We start from the raw sequence: 22,746 nt of genomic DNA, 5'->3' as shown, positions 1-22,746 counted from the left end.
GGTTTCATCTGATAGTTGGTTCAGCGTGCTGGTAACGATCTGGGTCGAACGTGTATTCATATGTAGATGTAACTTGTATGTATACCTCATGCCCATTCCATGTCTGTGCTCAGTATATCAGCTGAAGAGTGCACGGTGAGAAATGACGTAACTCGACTCAAGGGGGAAGCGCCACATTCTTCACTCTGGTTATTAGCTGATCATACAGTTACGGCGATATGAGATGATGGATTTATAACTCCGGTGTAGCGTCTTGCGTCTTGCACGAGTGAGTATGAGTGAGTATGCATGCTTGTGACTTTACTCGACTTATGTTACATTTCACTCTTTGACCATATCCTTATACCAACCCATCCATCCATCTACTCGTGATCATCATCGTGCATACTCTGTGCAGCACTCATACAACCCACCTGTACCACATCTACTCCTCGACACCCGATTCGATACATACATCCAATATCGATTTCGGTCAACAGCTTCCATCCCATCTCGTGACGTGTTTCATCCCTTCCAAGATTGATGGGCGGGGATGAACATCTAACAATCAACAAAGTCGGAAAACCCCTTCTTCCCTTATCAATCCTTCTCAAAGAGTGATCCATCGCCCATGTCAATCCCTCCTCCCGGACTGGGAGGTGGGGTCAATAGGACCGGTCCACCGCCGGGCTTTGGTGGTGGTAATGTTGGAGTGACGCATTCACCAGCTAGTGATGCTAGCGGAACAGCATCGGCTGTCGCTGGCGGAGGCACTGGAGGAGGAAGGAGAGACGGTCAAGGTGGTCCTGCGGTGATCATTAGAGCCCAGATAGTGTTCTTGTTGACTACATTCACGGAAGACAATTTCGATAAGATGTCAACCGAAATTAGAACGGTAAGTTCGCGATTCAACATCATCAAAGTAGTTGTCAGTACTGACATCCTCTCCCTCACCTAGCTTGCTTCATCGAACGGACCTGAGATGTATCACCACTTCCTTCGAAGAGCTGTGGCCGTCGCCAACCCAATTCTCCAAACCCTTATCCAGCATTCACAACAATACAAAGACGATCCTGCTGCCCCTCCTCCCCAAATACCTACAACAGGTCAAGCCGCTCTGGTATGGCGATTATTAGTGACAGAAGCTATCAGAGCAGCTAGAGATGTCCAATTGGCACCACACTTCTCTTTCATCATGCTATCACCAGCACAAACAACTCCATTACCCTTACCATCCCTTAGGTTATTCAACCTACCACCAGCATTGTTATTCTCCCTCTCAGCATACACACTCGCATCGCCTCATGTCTTCCCTCCGACCCACGCATCATTCGCAGTCTTTCATGCCATATTGTCACAAACATTCCAACCTACCATGGAACTTCTGCGATCACCTGGTGTACCCTTCTGGACCATGACCGCTATTCCTGGAAGAGAACCTTTTACAGACGACTTAACATTACAAGAAGCTAGAACTTTGATTTTGGCACTATTCCCGCGCTCTCAATCATCCTCCGGTGGCAACCCCACGTCAAGACCTGCAACTCCGACAAACCCTACTTCCCCTCATTCATCGCCGCTCAACTCGATGCAGCGTCAGACTCTCCTTGGCTCGCTGACTGTCAAGTTCTCTTCCCCCGCCATCATCCTCCAAACTCTCTCAGCGTTATCACCTGGCGGGCCACCCAGATCTCCAGGTGCTTTGCCTCTCGAAGACATTCTCTTTGAATTAGGTGAGAACCTCACACAGGACGAAGGAACCGTAGAAGCGGTTGTAGGAAGATGGTGGGGCCCTTATCTTCTGGAAGGCTTGTCGCCCGAGGAGCAACGCAAGCAGGTAACGGAAGAAGCGTGTCATGTGATTCATGGTCTGTGTGAGGGTCTCAGAATGGGTCGTGTAGTCGACTTGCACGGTGTAATCAAAGGAATGTCAGCAGTAGTGAGTGAAAAGCGTTCCCTAAGCACGACTTAAATGCTGACTTTGCCTTAGTCATCTATATCATGGCCTGATGTGGTCAAATCTTTCGACTCACCTCTCACTCTCGCCGCCTATCAAACGTCTATCCCACTTATCATTTGCCTCATATACGTCCCTCCTCAAGTACCCGTACCACCTCTCGCTGGGTTACTGCCTGCTTCCTTAGATGCCCCCATTTGGGAGAACATGTCTTCGCTCCTTTCAGTGTTATCTCTTCTCACGATTTTACCTCCCGACGCCATGCCAATCTTCACCATGCCTTCTGCTCCCTCACCTCAGTCTTATGCGCGAATCGTCAACCCTCCAAGCTCTGATTCGCAACTGAGCAAGGTAGCTCGTCAACAAGCCAATGATCTCCAAGGCGCTGGTCTTTGGAATACATTAGGTCTGATCCAAGTCTTGGTCAACGCTTGTGGTCTTGCCGAGACCGATCATCCCTCGGAGAGAGAAAGGGAAGAGAGAGCTGATATTGGTAGAAGAGCTACGGACATGCTTGAGAGCGCAGCAAAATTGGCACCTGAGCTTGTACTGCTTGCTTTGGAAAAACTACCTGTGAGTTTGCCATGTTGTAACAAAGCTGACAATCAGAAACCTCTCCCTCCTTCCGTTGCCAATATGCATACCCGCCTTCTCGCCGTCTACCTCTCCTCCGCAGCCAATGCTATGACTTCTTCAGCTCTAGTCTTCCATCAGATGTGGCAAGCTAGTCCAGAAGGGTTATTATCAGTACTACTGGAATTCTATGGTGAAGATGAGAATAACCTTGGGAGGATCGTGGAGATAGCTACAGAGCTCAAGGTGAGTATCACTGCTTGGTCCCGCAGAATCTTACTAATTCGTTCTTCAGATCCTTGACAAATTACTCGCGTCCGAAAATCTTCACTTCACCCTCGACGTAGCTGCTCTCGCTTCCAACAAAGATCTACTGAACCTCGAGAAATGGCTCGCCGATGGGATTGAAGTGAAAGGCGAAGAATTCCTAGAAGCGATCTTCGACTTCGTAGAACACAAGATCCGTTTGGAACAAGATCATCAACATGCTCCAGACTCTGCTCCTCCCCTTCTCTACACTCTCGGAACTAGCGTTTACTCTATCTTCATTCGAGTGGTCAGAAACGCTCCGAACCTTTCTCGTGAAGACGTTGCTAGATTCAAGCATCTACGAACGGACATCCTCATCCTTCAACCTCGTCTCCTCAATCTGAGACCCGGTAGTAAAGCCGAACAAGGTTTCTCAGAAGCCAAGTTCCCCAAAGAAATCGTCGATAAAGTGGATGAGATGTACCAGCAGATGTACGGTGGTCAGTTGAAGCTGGATGATGTGATCGACGAGTTGAAGAGATGCCAAAAGTCGGACGACCCAGTGGATCAAGATACCTTCGCCCATGCTTTACACTCCTTGTTCGACGAGTACAAATTCGTCAAGTCATACCCACCTAAAGAGCTCACCATGACTGGTCTGCTCTTCGGTGCTATCATCGATTATCGTCTTGTCAAGGATACAGCCGCTTTCGTTGCGACTCGATACGTCCTCGACGCCTGTAAGACTCCACCTCATGAGTCGCTATATCAATTTGGTATCAATGCCTTGAGCATATTGCGAAACTCCTTGGTCGACTTCCCTGGTTTATGCCGATCTTTACTCGAAATCCCCGCTCTTCACGAATCACACCCTGTCCTTATCAACGATATCCATCAAGCGCTATTGGAACGAGAAGAGTTGGACATGCAAGGAGGTGTCAAGCTTGCTTTCCCTGCACTCAAATTACCGATCTTGATTGAAGAAGGGGACGATGAATTTAGGGAACCTGATCCAAGGAAGAAAGATGCGTTCATGTTCATCATCAATCAAATCGCCCCCAGCAACTACGAAGCCAAAGCCCAAGATCTTGCCGCCATCTTCGAAAATCAATATTCTCGATGGTTCGCTCATTACTTCATCGATGTGCGGGTCAGTCTCGAGATGAACAGACACGACATCTATATGCAGCTTCTTGAAGCTCTCCATTCGCCAGTCTTCGAGAAACATGTTCTATGGGAAACATACCGAAAAGCTAGAGATCTGCTCAACTCGGAAGCTACCATGAACTCTGCATCAGAGAGAACAACCCTCAAGACTGTTGCTAGTTGGCTAGGAAAGATCACTCTTGCCCGAAACAAGCCTATCAAGCTTAAGGACCTGTCGGTGAAGGATCTTCTGATTCAAGGATTCGATACCAAACGACTCATCGTTGCCATCCCCTTCGTCTCCAATCTTATCCTCTCTTGTAAGGATTCAGTCGTCTTCCATACTCCCAACCCTTGGCTCATGGCAATCCTTCGACTTTTGGCTGAATTCTACCGTTTCGCTGAACTCCGGCTTAACCTCAAGTTCGAGATCGAGGTATTATTCAGTAAACTTGGTGTGGAACTAGAATCGATCGAACCTTCCAACCAGCTTCGACTACATGTACCTCCCCCACCACCTCAAGAGGAACTACCCAACCGACTCGACCAGGAACTTCAAAGAGCTACAAGCGAAATTATGAATGGAGGACAGAGATTCGCAGAACTACCAGGCAACGAAGCTTATGCTCGAATGCAACAGCTTCAAACCGAGGCTGCTGCTCAGGCTGCGCAAGATTCCATCAACAGGCGGGTCGACGAGCTTATCGCTCAATTACCTCAATACCTCATCTTCAACCAAGATTACCCGATCTTCACTGCTCCTACGCTCAAAAGAATTGTTCACCATTCTATCGACCGAGCTATCCGAGAAATCATTGGTCCTGTCATTGAACGATCTGTCACCATCGCCGGTATCTCTTCACGTGATCTGATTCAGAAAGACTTTGGTATGGAAGGTGACGCGGTCAAGATGCGATCGGCTGCTCACATGATGGTACAGAACCTTGCTGGAAGCTTGGCCTTGGTGACTTGTAAAGAACCTCTTAGAACGAGTATGATTGGGAACATCAAGCAGATGTTGGAGCAGAATGGGTACACCGATGACTCCATGCCCGATGCTATGATTGCTGGGGTGGTCAACCAGAACCTTGATGTTGCTTGCTCAGTCCTCAGGAAAGCTGCTATGGAGAAAGCCGCCAAGGACATCGATGTCAATCTTGCTCCTCAATATGCAGCTAGAAAGGCACACCAGAACTTGCGATCCCAAACTCCATTCTGGGATGGTGCTTCGTTCGGTTTCGCTCTTTCTCACAATGCTCTTCCAGACCCTCTCAAACTTCGACCTGGCGGTCTTACTCCACAACAGTTCAGGGTATACGAAGACTTTGGTGAACCTACAAGAATGATTAGTCACCCAACTCCACCTACCAACGGAGATTACCTCGTGGCTCAATACAGAGATCTCAACCTGAATGATGGACTCGTACCTTCGGACATCAAACGTGGACCCTCACCAAGAGTCTTCAACCAGAACATTATTGAAGGTCCCGAATCCGTTGCTTCGCCGCAACCTATTCCTCCCCAGACTAGCGTCGACAAGTTCCATGAACTCGCTTCTGAGATTGAGAAACTCCTGGCTCAAACTCCCGCTTCTAACATTTCTGCTCTTCCTGCTGAGCATGAAATCAGAGGTTTGATTAGAGGTATCGTCATTGTTGCCAACCAATCTATCAACAGAGACTCGACTACCCTCACCATCGCTCAGAAGGTCGTTCAGTTGCTTTACAGGTCCAACGCTCAATTGTCAAGAGAAGTTTACGTCTACTTGCTTCAGCAATTGTGCGATTTGTCACCTAAAGTCAGTAGAGAGGTCAAACAATGGTTGACATACGCCGAGGATCCCGTAAGTCTGTCTTTTCTTGTGCTGTAAGTTGCAAAGGCTGACCCATCTTTGTAGCGAAAGTTCAATGTCCCAGTTACTGTCACCCTCATTCGAGCACAATCAATCAGTGTACATGAACTTGATGCTGCTTTGGCTCAACTCGTCGTCCGATCATATGCTCAAGAGATCATCGACTTTGTTGCTCAGCTTATCCGGGAGTGCTCTATTTCTGAGAGCGCCTTCATCCCTAGAACCGGCTTCGCCCACAGTTTAGCTGCTTTGCTTAAAGCTCAAGAGATCGGTCGAGCCACTCCAATTGCTGAAGCTCTTCTCGATGAGCTCCGAGGTGGGACTATCAAATCACCTGCGGTACCCACTCCGGACGCTAAACCCGGAATGGACGGTAAACTTCAAGAGAGGTTATCTCACTACTTCCTCGAATGGGTTAGAGTCTTCAGTACTAGCAAGAACGCCGAGGTTGCGTTTGTACCATACATCACGTATCTTCAAAAGGAAGGTATCCTTAACGGTGAAGATGTCTCTTCTGCCTTCTACCGAACAGCCATCAACACCGCCGTCGATTTGGATACCGCTAAACTCCAACAAGGTTTATTCTACGGTACCGACGCTTTGGCTAAGTTGATCGTTCTCATTGTCAAGAACTACGGGGATAAGAGTGGAACGAGTAGTGTGCCTAGAACCGTATACTACTACAACAAAATCATCACCATCATGTCCTACTCCCTTGTTCAAAAACAACTGGAGATGGGAGATTCGTTCAACCAACGACCTTGGGCTAGGTTTTTCACCAGCATGTTGAGCGAACTTCAATCGATCGAGTTCAACTTGCCTGAAACCTATCTTGGATGCTTGAAGCACTTCGCCAATAATTTGGGTATCACTCAACCAACCTACGCACCAAGATTCGCATTCGGCTGGATCTCGATCGTCTCTCACAGGCTCTTCATGCCTAAATTACTTCAAACCGCCCGAGATGACGGTTGGCCAGAGTACCACAGATGTGTGATGTGGCTACTTCGTTTCCTCTCACCATTCTTACAATCTCAAGATCAGATGACACTATCCTCAAGATCGATCTTCAAGGCCACCATCCGCTTGTTGGTCATCCTGATGCATGACTTCCCCGAATTCTTGGTCGAATTCTACCATACCCTTTCAACAGCCATTCCACCTCATTGCGTCCAGATGAGGAATATCATCCTCGCTGCCTTCCCATCTTCCGAAGCTCCTCTTCCGGACCCATACAAGAGGTTGGATCAGTTGGTTCCCGAGATGCAAAGGTTCCCCATCGTTCGATCGGACTATATCGGCGCATTAACAGATGGAAACCTGAAATCTGCCATCGACCAATATGTACGATCGGGCGTACCTGGCTTACCATCCATCGTGAATGAACTGAAGAACAGAATAGCCGTCAAGCCCCTCACCAATGGTACTTCCAACGCCGACGGTACGACAAACTCGAATGTCACGTGGAATCATACGTTGCTTCATGCTGCTGTGTTTTACCTTGGTACCACAGCTGTGGCTAGGAGATACCAGCAGACTGGAGTGGTGGACTTTGATGCGAAGGCGCCGGAGGTGGGCGTTTTGGCGGGCTTGGCTCATGCTTTCGATGCTGAGGGTGAGTCGTCGTTTCTTCCAATATCCTCGTTCTTCACTCCGTCACCGGCATATTCAACTGCTGAGTATCTGTTCGACCAAATCACTGACGCTTGTTGATCGTACACAGGCCAATACTACATGCTCAGCGTCATCGCCGACCAACTTCGATACCCCTCTGCCCACACTTCCTTCTTCATCCATTTCATCCTGTTCCTCTTCGGCACTTCATCTCGTCCAGTAGAGAACCAACCTCCCTCTGCTATCCCTGAGCGAATCGCCAGGATCTTACTTGAACGAACTTTGGTCCAACGACCTCATCCTTGGGGATTATTGGTGACCTTCATCGAGCTGTTGGATAACGAAGCGTACGGGTTCTGGAAACAATCTTTCGTAAGAGCGGAAGAAGAGGTCTACAGGTTGTTTGGCCAGGTGAGAGGGAGTGTGGTTGCTAGGAGGGAATTGCAGGGCGGTCAATGAGATATCCGATAATATCATCTGAAGATAGTGAGTTTGCCTCTCCCTCATTTGATAATTGATGATATGCTGATAGGTCTTTTCTTTTACTAGTCAAGAAGAAACCTGTTTATAATTGGAGCGAAAATCCCCATCCAAAGTGAAGTGAGATCAAGAAAAGATAATACCTGTAACTTTCCTGTTTTTTGTTTGTTCAATTAGGAGTACCCCAATTCAAGTTTATATATCCAGAGCATTCTTTTGCATCTCATTTTCCCATTTTCCGTTCCCTCATACCTGAATAAGATACATCTCATCATTTTCATCGGACAAAAGAAAAGGGAAACGAACGTAGAGAGATGTCATTTCAGTTTCAATTAAAATTTCATATGTACTTTTCCGTTTCTTTCTTTCTTCGCTCATTCATTGTTTTAGGGTTCATTCTAATTTTTATCTTTATTGAGATGTTCATATCGACCTTCACACCTAAAAATGACGAGGACAACACCAGTCGATAGTCATTCTTTTATATTCTTATATACATAGAAATGGAAAGAAATGATGGATATGATTTTATATATTATATTATATAAATTGTGATGATATGTGGATTATATGGTTTAACGTGGATTGGGAGGGGGATATGTAAGATTATATCACTGTACCAGCTCGCGATCATGACATCTTATGTCAACTGCCATAATCACGAGGAGTATATCCTTCGGCCCTAGATACAAATTATAATCGACTATCACAGATGTAATGTATACTGCAACGATTTGCCAGTACTTGTCCACATCGTGTGGGGGTCGTAATATAGAAGAATGGAGAATAGCCACAGCCACGGAATGAACTGCCTCGACTTGGGAGTAGCAGCTTTGGATGAATTGAATTTGCCACTCTAACACAATTTGATCCCGTCGTTCAGCTGAGTACAACACAACACCTCTCAGACATTCATTCATCTTTGCACATCTTCTCATTGTTACACTGCTCTTATCTCTTACTTCTTCATCAACACCGATAGCATACATCTCAGCAAGATCATCCGATCACCCCTTCCGACTCGGTCATACTGCTCGTAGAAGTACGTCAAGATGTCCGAACGTAAGGTATTGAATGTGAGTCTCACTTCCCTCTTCTCCTCTTCAAGTTTGAACAGTGTTGCTGACTGATCACCTCTGTGGGTTTCGCGATGAACAGAAATAGTAAGCTTTCCTCCTTCTCATCATCTAAAATAAACATAGGGCTTAGCTAACAAGAGAATGATAACACAGCTTTCCACCGGATTTCGATCCCTCCAAGATCAAGCGTCGAAAGATGCCCAAGGATCCTCAGCAGGTTATCAGGTTGATGGCTCCGTTCTCTATGAGATGTAATAGGTGTGGGGAGTATATATGTGAGTGATTCGAACTGTCAGCTAGATCCTTCCTCTTTTCGGTGTATATGAAATTGGAACTCTCAGCTGATATGATTACTTTTAGACAAGGGAAAGAAGTTCAATGCTCGTAAGGAGACTGCTCAAGGGGAAGAGTATTATGGGATTAAGATATTCAGGTTCTATATCGTGAGTGGTGGGATTTCCTCAATTGGTCATCTACAACACCTGAGTTACATGCTTTCTCTTTCGCATCTGGCCATTCAAATGCATGTCAGCGAATGTATCGCTAATCGTTTTCATATACATTAGAAATGCCCAATGTGTTCATCCGAAATTACATTCAAGACCGACCCGAAAAACGCAGATTACACATGTGAGCAAGGGGCCACGCGTAATTTCGAGAATTGGTCAGAGACAGATAAGAAGGCGACCCACCTACCTGGTGCGGAGGAAGATGACGAGTATGATTCGGATGGGAATCCGTTGGAGAGTAAGATTGAGAAAGATGCGATGGCGGATTTGGAGAAGTCGCAGGAACAGTCGAAGAGGGAGATGGAGATGATGGATGAGTTGGCTGATTTGAGGTGAGTATATCAGGTCTCCCGTCTTGATTCTGATCCTATAGTCCACTTGCCGGGAGCAGTTTTGCAGTCGATTTCCAGGAATTCGCTCCTACTGCCTCTTGATGCTCGTTCGTGTGGTGTTGCAATGCTAATCAAGTCTGTTTTGCATGACTTAGACAACGTAACGCAAGACTCGAACTATCCAACGTATCTTCCGATCCCAACGCTCTTTTGGCCGCTTTACATGCAGAAAAGGTGTCAGCAGAGGAAGAAGCCAGGAGAAAAGCAGAAGAAGACGAGGATGACGCTCTGGTCAAGCAGTACTTTTCCAAGATAGCTGCTCCCGGTGCAGGACCTTCAACATCATCTGCCAAATCGAAGCTCAAATCGCAAGATGGAGAAGATGAGAAGGAAGAAGGTAGTGATGATGAGGAAGACACGGCATTACCCGCTGCGTTGACTATCAAGCGACGCCCTGTACCTGGCCCGGGGTCAAGCGCGAGCAATGAACCTTCCGTAGCTAGTATCTTGGCTGCCAAGGGAAAGGTGTTAGATGGTCAGACCAATGGTGGGAGTTCGCCTGGTGCTGCACCTGCTCAAGCGAAGCGGAAGAGAGAAGGGATGCAGAAATTGTTGGGAATTAAGAAGAAAGCTAAGGCTTAGTTATGTCTGATTTGGGTAAATGTGGCATGTATATCTTGTTGTATGTTCATACGTGTGTTGATCCCATTCATCTATCTACTTACCTAATCATATCTACAATACTGGGGTAAAGCGTTTTATCGACGAAATCTGAACAAATATACAACACTTTGGTATAAAAAGATATCCAGATATCAATTGATGTATAATACAAAGCGAAGATGTCTTTTCTTGATATTGGCTCCCTCTTTTCTCCCATTTCCACACTCAAATCTCCTGAAATGATTGTCGGACCTGACCAACGATTCTGAAACACTATCCTCATGCCTTCCCATGCTGCACATTCCTCTGAAACTCATCCAACAGCCCTTGAAGTCCATCCGTCAAGAGGTTATACCCGAAATCGCGCCTCGAAGCAATCGTCGATCTCTCCTTTTCCAGATCCTGTTTCTCTTCATTAACGCGATTGTATTTTAGATTCCTTTCCCTTCAATTCTTGAAGAAGTCGATCATTCTCATCCTTCATTTCGTTGCACTTTCTTGTCAACCCATCATTCTGACCTTTCAACATCTTCAATTCCACTTTCAATCTCTCCTCCCTCGTCGTACCTTCATCTTTCTGCTTCATCAAAACCTTGTTCTCCTCTCTCAAATCCTTGATCACTTCTTTATGTCTTTCCTCCATCTTCTCCTGATCCTCCTTCAAAGCCTTCTGCTCCGATTGCACCTTCCCCAATTTCTCAGTCAAGCGTTTGTTCATCTTGCTCAATTCGTCTCGTTGGACCCCGAGCTTCGAGTACGCAGATTTGTAGTCGAAATCAGCCTTGTCGTCAATGGTTTTCCTCTTGGTTGGGATTGTCATGCTTGGCCGAGATATGACAGGTTTTGCGGGGATCGTTTGGTTGATGTTGTTGTTGACTGGTCGGCGTGAAATATGTATTGACGAAGGTCCAAGGGAGTCGATTTGTCTGGGTTGGGGAATAATGGGAGATTTCCCAGTAGCAACTCTTCCTTCGTTGAACTGGATTAGGTTGACTATCTTTGGGTTAAGCATTGAAGAGATATCAGTCGATCCTTTGGTTTGACCTTGCCCAGATGCCGATACTGATACTGATACTGAGGCCGGGTCGTGTCGATCCATCCGTGGTCCCCTGGAATCGCCCGGACTGGTATCCCCCGGAGGATCGAGCGGATCGTTCCCATCGTGATAAGGCTGACAACGATGTTTGCTACCCAATGCACAATGCTTGATGCATATCGTGTCGAAGTACCATTTCTGGTCTTGGGTACAGTACTTGATTGATCCTCGGGTGGGATATCCACCGCAGAAGTTTCGGTGACTGTGGGTCAGACAACAAGATTCAGTTGATCAGTAAGTGTTCCTGCATTCGTGATTATCGGAGATTGACTGGAAGAAGAAGAAGGAGGGAGACGAAGCTCACGAAAACCAATTCCCATCCGATTCTATATCCTTCGATACCCGTTCTTTCTGTCTTTCAATCGCAGCTACACCATGATCTGATTGAGCAAAATCATAGTAACACTTGGGATGACTTAACCTAGGTCTCTCACGGATGATACCGTATCTCTCTAGAATGGCTGTATCGTCATCAATGAATCGACAATGCTCACAGTCCCTATCATGCACTTTATTCTTCTGTGATCCTTTCGGAAGAGAACGAGGGGCAGAGGCGATGATGTCGAGGATACCACTAGGGAGGGGGGTATCAGTCATTTGACTGGGCTGGGTTGAGCGAGGTAGGATGATCGTGGTACTGGATGAAGGTTGTGCGAGTATCGTTTGTGATGTGAGTGATTCGTTTGTTGAAGTGGTAGAAGGCGTATGGAAGTCTGTGTTATCCTGGATAGATTGGAGGGTACTTATTTCTTGGGGTGTTGGATGAAGGCGAGAAATAGGTCGGCTGTTGGGGAATGTCGATGTCAATGTGGAATTCATGTTGGCAGTCTGGTCGGATAAGGTGTTGGTGATCATCTTGTTCAATTGTGGATATGTTGGACCTGTCTCACATAGTTCACTAAGATCAGTATATGGTGAGTGGGTGAATGGGTGAGTGTAGCACAATACTGTCGATGATCATGATGGGCGAGGAAAGGGAGAAGAGAGAAGTTGCAAATGATGGTGTCAAATTAGTGCGTGTTAACAAATTTGTTTACACCTTACATCTGAATCAATGTTGAGTGGTTGAATGACCGTGCACCTCATGGACTAAGAAAAGAAGGCAACAGGTCTGTGCGACTGCATCTCCTGATAACCAACTGGTAAGGTAAGGGACGTTGACTCGTCCACGATTCCATTAGATTTCACCTTGTAGATGCATGTGTGGACACTGCACAGTATCCAAATATATACGAAGCATGATGAGAAAAATAATTTATAACACACTACCCGTACCGCATCTTATTCCCTCTGGTATTAATCTCAAGGTCCTAATCCTATCGACCATGAGAGCTCATCTCATCTTGTCCATTAGAATTCGAACCTAATTCATCACATACCGTTACCTACCTCACCGTCGTGCGATTGAGAGAGTGTCATGTTAAAACACTTACTCGTCAGCTTCAAGCCCTCTGTATCTTCCTAAAGTCCGATGCCCAACTCTTTCATCTTTGTTCTCCTAGCCTCCTCAACATATCTATTCAGCTCTTCAAGCTTCCTGACTCTTTCCTCCGAAGCTTTCAAGTCTTGCTCGAGTGTTTCGACCCTCCTAACGGACACCCCCAATTCCTCGGACACTTTGGTCTCTTTCTCCCTGCTTTCCCTTAAACTCTCCTCGATTCCTGGCTCGTTTCGAATCTTCATTCGCCACATATCGATGCGCCTTGTATTCGTCCTCGACTTTTTGCTTCTCAGCTTGTAAGATATTGTTCCGACCGACCAGACCCCTATTCTCCTCTGACAATCTGGTGTTCTCCCTGTCCAAGCGTTCCTTGTCTGCCTTGCAACATCGTTTCATCTCCTCCATTTCCATTTTTGACTTCGCAATCTGATCTTCATATCCCTTTTTCTCTCTGCTCATCTCCTCCGCCTTCTCTCTAAACAACTCGTTAACTTTGACATCCGTTTTCCTCTTCAAGGTGTTGTATGTATCTTTGGCCCGGAATGCCCTCTCCATCCAGTATACGGCATATTTGCCTTCAGCATTGGTCTCTTCGAAAGTAGGGGTTCGGGATGGATCTCGAGGGGGAATAACTTTGATCAATGTTATCGCTGGAGGTGGTGTATGGAGAGGAATGGAGGAAGTGACTTTGGGTTGTTCATGGGAGGATGATGAAGATGAGGAGATTCGGTGTCGTCCATTGATTTCTGCCCTTGTCCCCGATACGAGGCTGGCGGTGAGTCTGCTTTTGGGTCTGGGTTCCGCCTTATGACGTTTACTTGGGGGGGCTGTTGCGTCCATTCTCGATTTTTTACCATATGGCTGCTGAACGATGACGATGATGAGAATGGAGAGAAGAAGAAAAGAATCAGGTTGATGTGTTCATTGTCATTCAACTTGGATGTACTGTATGCTGTATCCATGAGACATTTGATGGCAAATAGAAATATGTATATATTACAGTATGACTTACTGTAAAAGTGGGGGTCAATGCGTTGACATCAAATCAAATGTTTGTTTACTGTATTCCTTTCGTTGAAATCAGTTCTATCCTCTACCGCTGCACGATAATCTATTGACCACTATTCATATAAATTTCTCCCTCGGTATGCCTACAATACACAGTTCGATATACTGCGTTGGCACTGCTCGATAACCCCAAGCACCTCAATCGCATAGTGAGGTCCAATGTTGTATCTGACCTCATATGAGCTGACATCAGCTCAAAGCTGCCACCCTTATCGAAGACCGAAGGCTAATACTCGATATAGCTACTTTGGTTACATGAACATGAACGGCATAATAAATCCACTTGTATCCACACGCCTCTACATACAGGGTGTACAACAAACTTCCATGACATTTATACAAACAGACTCCAAATCGTGGAATCCTACTATTGTACATACTCGCACATACCAAAATCTATCTCTGATGTCAATCTGCCATATACCCTACTCTCGCTTGATGTGTATGATCGACCGAGCTTACGTTACTACATTCGACAATGATCAGCTTTCGACCGGTCAGACACAAGAATCAGCATCACATACTGTGCCATCATATCCTGTCGATTCATCTCATCTTTCCCTTTAGTGAAACTCCTTCGCTCTCCAACATATATCCCTTCATCAAACTTTGATATTTCTCTACGAAATCCTTCATCATCCCCATCCCCTGATCTCTGATCTCCAACAACACTTTCTTCTCCTTATCCAACTTCTCCACTCGTCCTCGAAATTGTTTGATCTCCGACAGAGCCTCAAATAAAGCTTCATTCAACTCGTGTATCCTGAGTTCCGCTTTTTCATCATGGTGCTTCATCTCCCCGCTCTGATCATTCTTGGCATCGTTCATCGTCTCTGTGTTGACTTTATCAAGTTGCCTCTTCAGATCCAGAACCTGTTTTTCCAACTTCTTCTTACCAGTCTCCAGCTCCACCCTCTTCTCCCTTTCGGTCGCAAGGTCATCTTGAACCTGCAACGCTTGGATGGTAGTAGCGTCCAATTGATCTTTGGTCTGTGCATACATCCTCTTCCACATCAATGCCATCTCATCATTGATCTCTGCTTCTTCTTCTTCTTCTTCGTTTTCCCCTTCTTCAGGGCCAAGTACATCATCCTCATGAGCTTCAGAAGCGGATCTTCCAGAATCACCTTCCTGCTCCTCGACTTGAGATGAGGGTGTGAGCAAGGCTGTCTCCTGATCGTGGTTGATGGCGGGTGGCGTAGGAAGAGAAACATTTTTGTCATGTGCGGTTGACCTCGAAAGACTGAGCGACGAGGGTTGATTCATTGATCCCTCTGCACGATGAGAGGTGGGAGTATCATTTCGGATTCGTTTATTCTCATTGAGCAGATCGTTATCACTGATTTGGCGCTTGGGTTGGCGGTGTGTCTTTGACGCGGAGAGAAGAGGTAACGGTGAAGAGGAAGGCTGAAGCATATCTTCGGATATGTTCAAGACCTTAGCAATGGTAGGTGATCCAGGTTCACGTTGATTTCCGGATTCTTTACCTTTCCACCAAGTAAGAGGTTTGAAATGTTGTCTCTTGCTTGGGCGAGTCTGGAAGTTCCTGTGCTGACCATTTTCTTCTGGTTCATTTACTCCGTTGCCTTAAATCAAACCATCTCGTCAATCAGTATCATCATCGAGCAAGCACTACTTTATGTCAAGCAGGACAGCAGATATCGACTCACCAGCTCCGATCTGCGGAACATTAATGCTGTTCGAGCCAGGCTCGAGCCCATCGTTGTAAGGTACACATCGTTCCCTCGATCTCATCGCATAATGCTTAACGCATCTTTCCTTGAAGAAACACCTGTCCAGCACTGAGCAATAGAGGATATCGCCTCGACACGGATACCCCTCGCAATGATCTGGATGACTGATATCAGGATCAGTAAGTGATCGATCAGACTTGAAGGCGAGACTCACTGATACCACAAACAATCCTTCTTGCATGCATCGCTCTGATACCTCGACCTCATCCAATCCATCGCCTGGACTTTGCTGGGTGTGGGTGTACCATACACTGCCTTGTCGTGGTAAAAGGAGACTGGTCGAGCGACGTATCCACATTTGGCTATTTCATCGGGTGTAGCGATTCGTCGGCAGGTCGATGTGCATGAATGTCCCGTTGAATTCCCCGAGGGGCCAGGTGCAGTGGACTTGGATGGGGTTTTGGTCATGATGGTCGATGCGGGTCTGATGTGCGCCGATGATGAAGAGGAGGGAGCTTGTGTTCGAGGTGGGAATGCTTTGAATGGTACAATCGAGGTGGGATCGACGATGATTAATTCCGAGGCTGAACTGGAATGACTGTTATTACTGTTGTTCCTGGACTCGATAGGTGAGGAATATTGACCCGAGGGCTGCCCGATGGGTGAAGGTATGAGGGTGGGATCTGACATTCTATCGTATCGCTGTTGAGGTACAAGATGGTGGAAATGCAGAATAAGGATCTGAATGAGAGATACGAAAGTTCTGCATGTATTATATAGGATATAAGTTAGGGGAAAAGAAGAACAAAATTGATACGGGAGCAAGAGTAGGGAGAAGCACGCACTGATCGCCCGTCGCTTCTCTTTGTCCGTGCCCTCTCGTTCTCGGCGTTTTTTCACAGGCTTTATGGAGCCCGGTCCGTGTGTCATCTGACTCGAGTTGGAAGGTGGGACTAGAAGCATGCTTAACATGCATCCAACACGCTTCATAGGCGAGGACTCGCACTTGATGTTGAACGCATACATACTAACTGCACGACCATAACATGAGGCATACAGAGATCCTGCAGGGTCTTGGCGTGAGATGGAAAAACGTTGGAAGTTGGCCAAGAGCAGCGGGATCCTGAAGATCAAAGGTCAGGAACGTCGATCAAGCGAGTGAGTATGAGTGTGCCTTTCAGCTGTTCCAGCATGCCCTTATCAACGCATACATTTCAGTGCGGTCAAGTAGCCCCCGCTCACAAATCGAACATGCCGATCAAGTCGATTTGTCGTTTCAGACTACTCTACGTATGATGACGAAACTCAATTCGCACGTATCCTTTCTACAAGATGACTTGGATTAATCACAAAGGATCGAAATAAACCTTTTATCCTCCTTGACAATCATTTGGATCGATCCCTGGCTCAGCTGTGTAGGGGCATCATAGCCCTTGCTCCACAATATACGGGATGAGGAACGAGATACTGAAGGTTTTCGCTTCATCTGACTGCATAACATACTGACATCTTATTGAACAAATCTGTTTTCCACAGACCTCTGGGCAAGTCCGGTGAAAAACGAAAGATATGGCCGACAAATTCTGATCGATAGTGCTAATTACCAAAGTGCATGCACATACACTCATTTACGTCAAGAAAGAAAGAAGAAAACCCCTATCCGAAAGACTCACAGACAAAACTTCAAACTCACAATCAGGAACAAGCAATAACATGGCTGCTGGTCCTTCTCTAACATGGGTAGGATACAATCTCCTCCGTCTGACGGCGCTCGTCATACTATGCTGGGCATTAGCCGTCCAATTTATAGCCATTGGAGAGTGAGTGGCTCTCATATCTCCCAATCTAGTCTTCAGTTTATTGGAGATCAGTGCTAAGTGTAGAATGGTGCAGTGACATGTCAGCATACTCCGCCGCCCAATCTATCTCATCCTCTTCAAATCCTTCGAGCCCAACACCCTCATCCTCAAGTAGTCGAAATCCCTATGCCGCTCCTACAGCTCGATCGTCATCAACAAGCACAGCACCGATAGGAGCCATCATTCGAACACCCGAGAGGAGAGATCATAATATCGAGATTCATGAAACGTACTTACACAGACGAGAGGAGGGGAGTGATGCTGCAGAAACAGGAGAAGCCAATTGGGGATTATCCTCTGTACCTCGTCAAGCTGGAGGAGCAGTGTGAGTGTCTACTGACTGGAGCTTCTGACAACACAGATCAGAGGAAGTATCGAGTGTCACTGATGACTTGAGTGATAGATTCACGATATTTTCGAGGCTGGTCATGGGCAAGTGGTTTTTCAGAATGACCTTGAGCTATCAACGAAGACATGCTGATGAAAAAGACAGTCTCAACACTCTCCTTATTGATATTAGGGCAATTCGGCTGTCCCGAAATGTTCTTGTATAACTATCTCCCCTGGATGGGACCGCAAAGTACGCCAATCTGGCAGGGACTGATACAAACCATGTGAGTTTACCCACTTTCTTCTTTTTGTCGTTGTTCCGGTGAAGAAGATGAAAACACTGACTACCAGTTGTTGCAGCGTGGCAATTGAGGATCTTCGAGTATAGTGAGTTCAACCCTCTCCGGTGAACCCTCTGAAAAGAACGATATGTTCGGTTGTCTAACCTTATGGCGATGCACCAGTGCCAAAACATCCGTCCTCCTACCTTCCTTCGCCCTGTTCGCCATAGGTATACTAAACCTCTCAATCGTGAGTCCCAATGTTCCCCTAAAAAGCACGAAAATGTCGTAGAAATTATTTACTCGTTGATCTTATACACAGGGAGCCACCCTCCTATGGCTATCTCGCAAACTCCCCAGAACCCCCACTCCAGCACTATACTTCAGTCTCTCAACCCGAGCTTTGTACTTCCGCCCCCCTCCAAAATGCTACGACCCCATCTTCAAGCGCAAATCTCGTCAACCCGCCATTTCCGATCCAGAAGCACAGGACCCCTCTCAGGAACAGGAAAAGAGGAAATTACCATTGTCGAATGCCAAGTCGATAGGGCTAGATTCAGATGACGAGAGGGATAATATCTCGATCCGCTCGGAAAATGGTATAGACCTACCTATCCAGGCGCAGTATACGACCCAATCCCAATCCCAAAATCAGAACTATCCTAGGAAATCACCTCCTGCTATCGGTGAGGCTGGTATGAAAGAGCAGTATACAAACGTGAGTAAAGGTGGGTATCCCACTTTCTCAGGTGGGGGACTCACCGACCCCTCGGCCCAGGTGCCACTGGGGTTTATAGAGCGTACTAAAGATGGAAGGAAAATTGAATTTATCAATGCTGAAGATGGATTGCCTTCTGAACCCCCCATTTCTCATGGGAATAGAGGAGCAGGACATGAGGATAGACCCGTGGTAGTAAAGCGCTCGGACCTTCCTCCAAGAAGTCAATCAAGGAAAAAGGCAATGACTATTGACAATGCCCCCAATCCCCGGAACAAACTTATGGATCTTGGTGCAAGGCAGAGAGCGGATAGTGTAGATACTATCACGTTGATCTCCAAGGGTCAATTCCCCAAGACTTCCCCATCTGAGCTTAGTGGGAAAGGGGAAGGGAACGGGAATGGGCTGGAGGAAGCTGCCAAACATGCGAGAATGAGGAAGTCTACTCTGTCATCCATGACATTCGGTCCACTCCCTTCGTCGTTGCCTCTGAGCTCTGATCCAGCACACATGCCCTCACATAAGCCCAGGAGTGAACTTGTGCATGGTGAAGAAGATGACGGGGTAGGGGTTGGGGTGAAACGATCAAATTCAAATATATCCAGCAGTGAGAAAAGAAGACAATCAACCTCGTCATACCTCTCCGCCACACTTGAGATGGGCCCTCGATTCCCTTTCCCACCTTCTAGACAAGCCTCACTTAGGAACTCACACAAACCCACCAATACCTCTTTAGATGAGGGAGAGGGAGAAGGCAATCTCCAGATAGTAGATTCTCCCAACATGGTCGAGGAGGTGGGCATGACGGTGGGAGCTGGGCCTGGAGCTGGAGCTAAAGGACCGAGACCACCTTTCAGGGCTGGATCGAAAAGGGAGAAGCCAAGAGCCTCTACCAGTATTACCGAGGGGAATGAGAGCGGAAGATCAAGTAGGACAACCGATCCCTCGATAGAAGAAAAGAAAAGAAAGTTCAGATCGCCTTTAGATCTCATCAAATCACCTCCTTCCATCCCTCTTCCCAAGACACCCAAATCCCCCAAATCTCCCAGATCCGCTAAATCTTCTCGTCCGACTATACCCCGACGTCGGTCATCCTCTTCCTCCGCGACTTCCCCCAAAGTGAGTTCAAGTCGTAAACGGGCAGCCACACTCGCTACCCCCTCTCCTATACCGGGTTCACTCCGGCCTTCGACGTCGCTCAAACGACCTAGTACTACCAGAGGTGGGTCCAGAGTGGCTAGAGGGGTACGGTTCAACCTTTCTCCTACGGTTGAGTCGCAACATCACGATCACGAAGGGGAAGAGCGGATTGAGTGGTCTTCTTCTGAGGGTAGTGATTGTGAGGAGGAAGAGGTGGGGGAGGTAAGGCGTTTGAGCGTTAGAGGAGATTTGGGAGGGGTGAGCACACCTACTAAGAAGGTGGGGAGGCTCGAGTCTGTATCGCTGGATAGGATGGCGGGCGATATAGATGATAGGAGTGGGAACGGGAAGTCGAGAACAAGGGGTAGGACGATAAGCGAGGGAAATCAGAAGGACAAGGACACGATGGTGGAGGGGCCACGAAAGGGGAGGACGATGGTTCTCGGAGGGGATTATCTGAGTGGCGGGAACGAGAATTATCTGTAGATTATGAATACGCAATAAGGGTAGGTAAAGTAATTGTATATATATATATGACAACAGATCCATGCGACTGTACCAAGATAGGATATGATGTACAAGTACTATTTACTAGATGTATCGATATCCTCCAGCTCCGACCTCCTACCTCGTTTCACTCATGTTCCCTGTCTGTGAAAGAGATCGATCACTCGTCAACCGATTCCCACCAATTCCCACCCGCACCACTCTGACTCGTCGGCGCATTCCTCTTCTCCTCTCTATGTCCCGCACCACTTTCCACCCTCTTGCCATTCTTTCTTACAATCACTCCCAACCCACTACTAATACCCTTTCTTCCACCGCCAGGGAACTGTTCTACACCCTTCTTCCCTCTCTTCCCTCCTTGGACTTGCTCATCTTCGTCGGCCACGTGATCTTCCTCATCATCACGCTTTCTCTTCGTATTATCGCCCTTCTTGCTCTTCCCTATCTTTGCTCGGTATGCCTCGGTCGTATGATATAGCTGTTTCTCCCATTCCACTTTGTGCAGGCGGTATAGTCCCATGGTAGCTCTTGCGTCTGTGACCTGATTCGTGCAAACAAACACAGTCAGCGGAAGGTTTTTAGCGAGGATACAATCTGCAAACATCACCGTGTCCCGTTGAAATAGGAATGTGACTATTGGAAGTGCGACAGTGACTTACCGAGCTGTGCGAGCCCTGCTGTATCCTTATACCCAATTCCATCTCCGACAATCTCTTCAATCCTGGATGTTTGGAGTTCGCCTTCTCTCTCAACATCTTGCATTTCTGAGTATCCCTTATCAATGGGCTAGGATGACTAAGCAGCAAGATCTGCAAGGAGGAAAGCATCGTAATGATTAGCTTAACCGTTACATCGTCGACTACCAAATTGCGTCTCCAATCGCAATAGCTCATAATTTGTGATGATAGCGACACTCACCTTCAAATCATTATCAACCGCATGTCCCACCACGATCCTCCCCTCACAAAGCCCCGCGACTTGCTTCTGTACATCTTCAAAATTCGGCGCGCCAATCATATCGGACTCCCTCACACCTGATATCCAAGTTCTCCAATCTGTCACCTTCTCCCTTGGCTGGACGAAGGTATCAAGTAAGATGTGTCCGTGGTAGTTCACTATGGAGACTCTGGCTAGATTCGATTCGGAGCCGTTGGGTCCTGTACCGACCATTTCGCAATCTATTGCTATGCTGAGGATAGGTGAGTAAGTCAGGTATCAGCATCGCCTCTAACTGATGAAACAGAGCGTTTGTTGAAGGAAATAGTTGAAAAGCATCTCACTAGTTACCAGGTCTGAAGCAAATGAAGTTATTGTCAGCTGAGAGACGACATACGTCGAAACAGCTGGACACCTACGCCTTCTTCGATTCATTCAATACACCTTTCCCAGATACCATCCCTCTCAGCTCTTCTACCAATGGCGAATCCGACGGTGCAGGTAACAAGATGACATCCTCCTTGGCGTTCGAGGGAGCAGGAACGGTAATTTTGGATGGTCCAGCTACAGCGCTTCTCGGAGACAATGTACATAGTCGGTCATCGTTCGGCTAAAACATCTCAAGCGATTAGATAGCTCACCTCGATGAAGACTGTCCGCTTGATCTCTCGAATTCTGCTTTCCCGAGATACCTCGATACGCCGTTTAACCCGTACTTCTTGGATTGTCTCTCCTGATCGTTGAATGCTCGTCGCGCTTCGGACTTCTTCTGCTTACTTGTTTTGGTCGTTGATGGGGCTGGTAGTGTCTACTCAATCTATCAGCTTTATTCTTGTGTGTACGGGTTGACGCTCACTTTCTGTAATTTTGCCCAATTGCTACTTGGCGGTGCAGGTGCCTTACCCTTTGTCGTTCAGCCTGATCAGCTCGGGGCATCTCATCAAAAGCTGAAGCGATGTACAGGAGACTCACCTTGTCGACCTTGCTCATGATGAATGTTGTTGCCTTTGATAATGCTGATATCACTCTTGTAAACATAATCATGCATTCAACATCTATCTATCACAGCAGAAATCCGAAATTTATTGATCTGTCACCCAACATAGCCTGATCTTCCGAAATACTGTTAAGCGGCGATCGCCGCCTCCACCTCATGTCGTCACCCCCTTGGCTCGGGCCTTCTCTAGCATGAAATCCATTTGTTAACATCTTTTCTCTGTGCTCAACCTGTACTTTTAACCAT

The 22,746-nt window shown here is 46.9% G+C and overlaps 7 protein-coding genes across 7 annotated transcripts; 3 read left to right on the top strand and 4 right to left on the bottom strand.

Moving 5' to 3' along the window:
* Positions 1–610: 610 nt before the first annotated feature.
* On the top strand, positions 611–7,829 carry I302_102285 (uncharacterized protein; the record flags this gene model as incomplete). The annotated part of the gene is made up of 6 exons (XM_065869455.1): positions 611–874; positions 938–1,918; positions 1,970–2,755; positions 2,805–5,747; positions 5,802–7,371; positions 7,480–7,829. The coding sequence occupies 6 exons, from the start codon at positions 611–613 to the stop codon at positions 7,827–7,829; spliced, it is 6,894 nt and encodes a 2,297-aa protein (XP_065725527.1).
* A 1,296-nt stretch (positions 7,830–9,125) lies between these two features.
* Positions 9,126–10,412, top strand: I302_102284 (uncharacterized protein; the record flags this gene model as incomplete). The annotated part of the gene is made up of 4 exons (XM_019187663.2): positions 9,126–9,204; positions 9,290–9,372; positions 9,496–9,770; positions 9,926–10,412. 4 exons carry the CDS (start codon positions 9,126–9,128, stop codon positions 10,410–10,412), a joined length of 924 nt encoding a protein of 307 aa, XP_019050541.2.
* Positions 10,413–10,848: 436 nt separating this feature from the next.
* Positions 10,849–12,384, bottom strand: I302_102283 (uncharacterized protein; the record flags this gene model as incomplete). Its single annotated transcript, XM_019187662.1, has 2 exons — positions 10,849–11,731; positions 11,834–12,384. 2 exons carry the CDS (start codon positions 12,382–12,384, stop codon positions 10,849–10,851), a joined length of 1,434 nt encoding a protein of 477 aa, XP_019050540.1.
* Positions 12,385–13,117: 733 nt separating this feature from the next.
* On the bottom strand, positions 13,118–13,810 carry I302_102282 (uncharacterized protein; the record flags this gene model as incomplete). Its single annotated transcript, XM_019187661.1, has 1 exon — positions 13,118–13,810. The coding sequence occupies one exon, from the start codon at positions 13,808–13,810 to the stop codon at positions 13,118–13,120; it is 693 nt and encodes a 230-aa protein (XP_019050539.1).
* Positions 13,811–14,584: 774 nt separating this feature from the next.
* I302_102281 (uncharacterized protein) lies at positions 14,585–16,422 on the bottom strand (the record flags this gene model as incomplete). Its single annotated transcript, XM_019187660.1, has 3 exons — positions 14,585–15,624; positions 15,709–15,896; positions 15,947–16,422. The coding sequence occupies 3 exons, from the start codon at positions 16,420–16,422 to the stop codon at positions 14,585–14,587; spliced, it is 1,704 nt and encodes a 567-aa protein (XP_019050538.1).
* A 1,023-nt stretch (positions 16,423–17,445) lies between these two features.
* Positions 17,446–20,546, top strand: I302_102280 (uncharacterized protein; the record flags this gene model as incomplete). Its single annotated transcript, XM_065869454.1, has 7 exons — positions 17,446–17,552; positions 17,626–17,916; positions 17,995–18,023; positions 18,085–18,205; positions 18,282–18,308; positions 18,386–18,452; positions 18,525–20,546. 7 exons carry the CDS (start codon positions 17,446–17,448, stop codon positions 20,544–20,546), a joined length of 2,664 nt encoding a protein of 887 aa, XP_065725526.1.
* A 181-nt stretch (positions 20,547–20,727) lies between these two features.
* I302_102279 (uncharacterized protein) lies at positions 20,728–22,493 on the bottom strand (the record flags this gene model as incomplete). The annotated part of the gene is made up of 8 exons (XM_019187658.1): positions 20,728–21,108; positions 21,227–21,376; positions 21,486–21,756; positions 21,848–21,859; positions 21,923–22,075; positions 22,145–22,311; positions 22,360–22,407; positions 22,476–22,493. The coding sequence occupies 8 exons, from the start codon at positions 22,491–22,493 to the stop codon at positions 20,728–20,730; spliced, it is 1,200 nt and encodes a 399-aa protein (XP_019050536.1).
* Positions 22,494–22,746: the final 253 nt, after the last annotated feature.

This window comes from Kwoniella bestiolae, chromosome 1, assembly GCF_000512585.2.
Source record: "Kwoniella bestiolae CBS 10118 chromosome 1, complete sequence".
Taxonomy (NCBI): Eukaryota; Fungi; Basidiomycota; class Tremellomycetes; order Tremellales; family Cryptococcaceae; genus Kwoniella; species Kwoniella bestiolae.
Note: the sequence above shows the minus strand (reverse complement) of the source record. Positions and strands in the feature narration are given on the sequence as shown.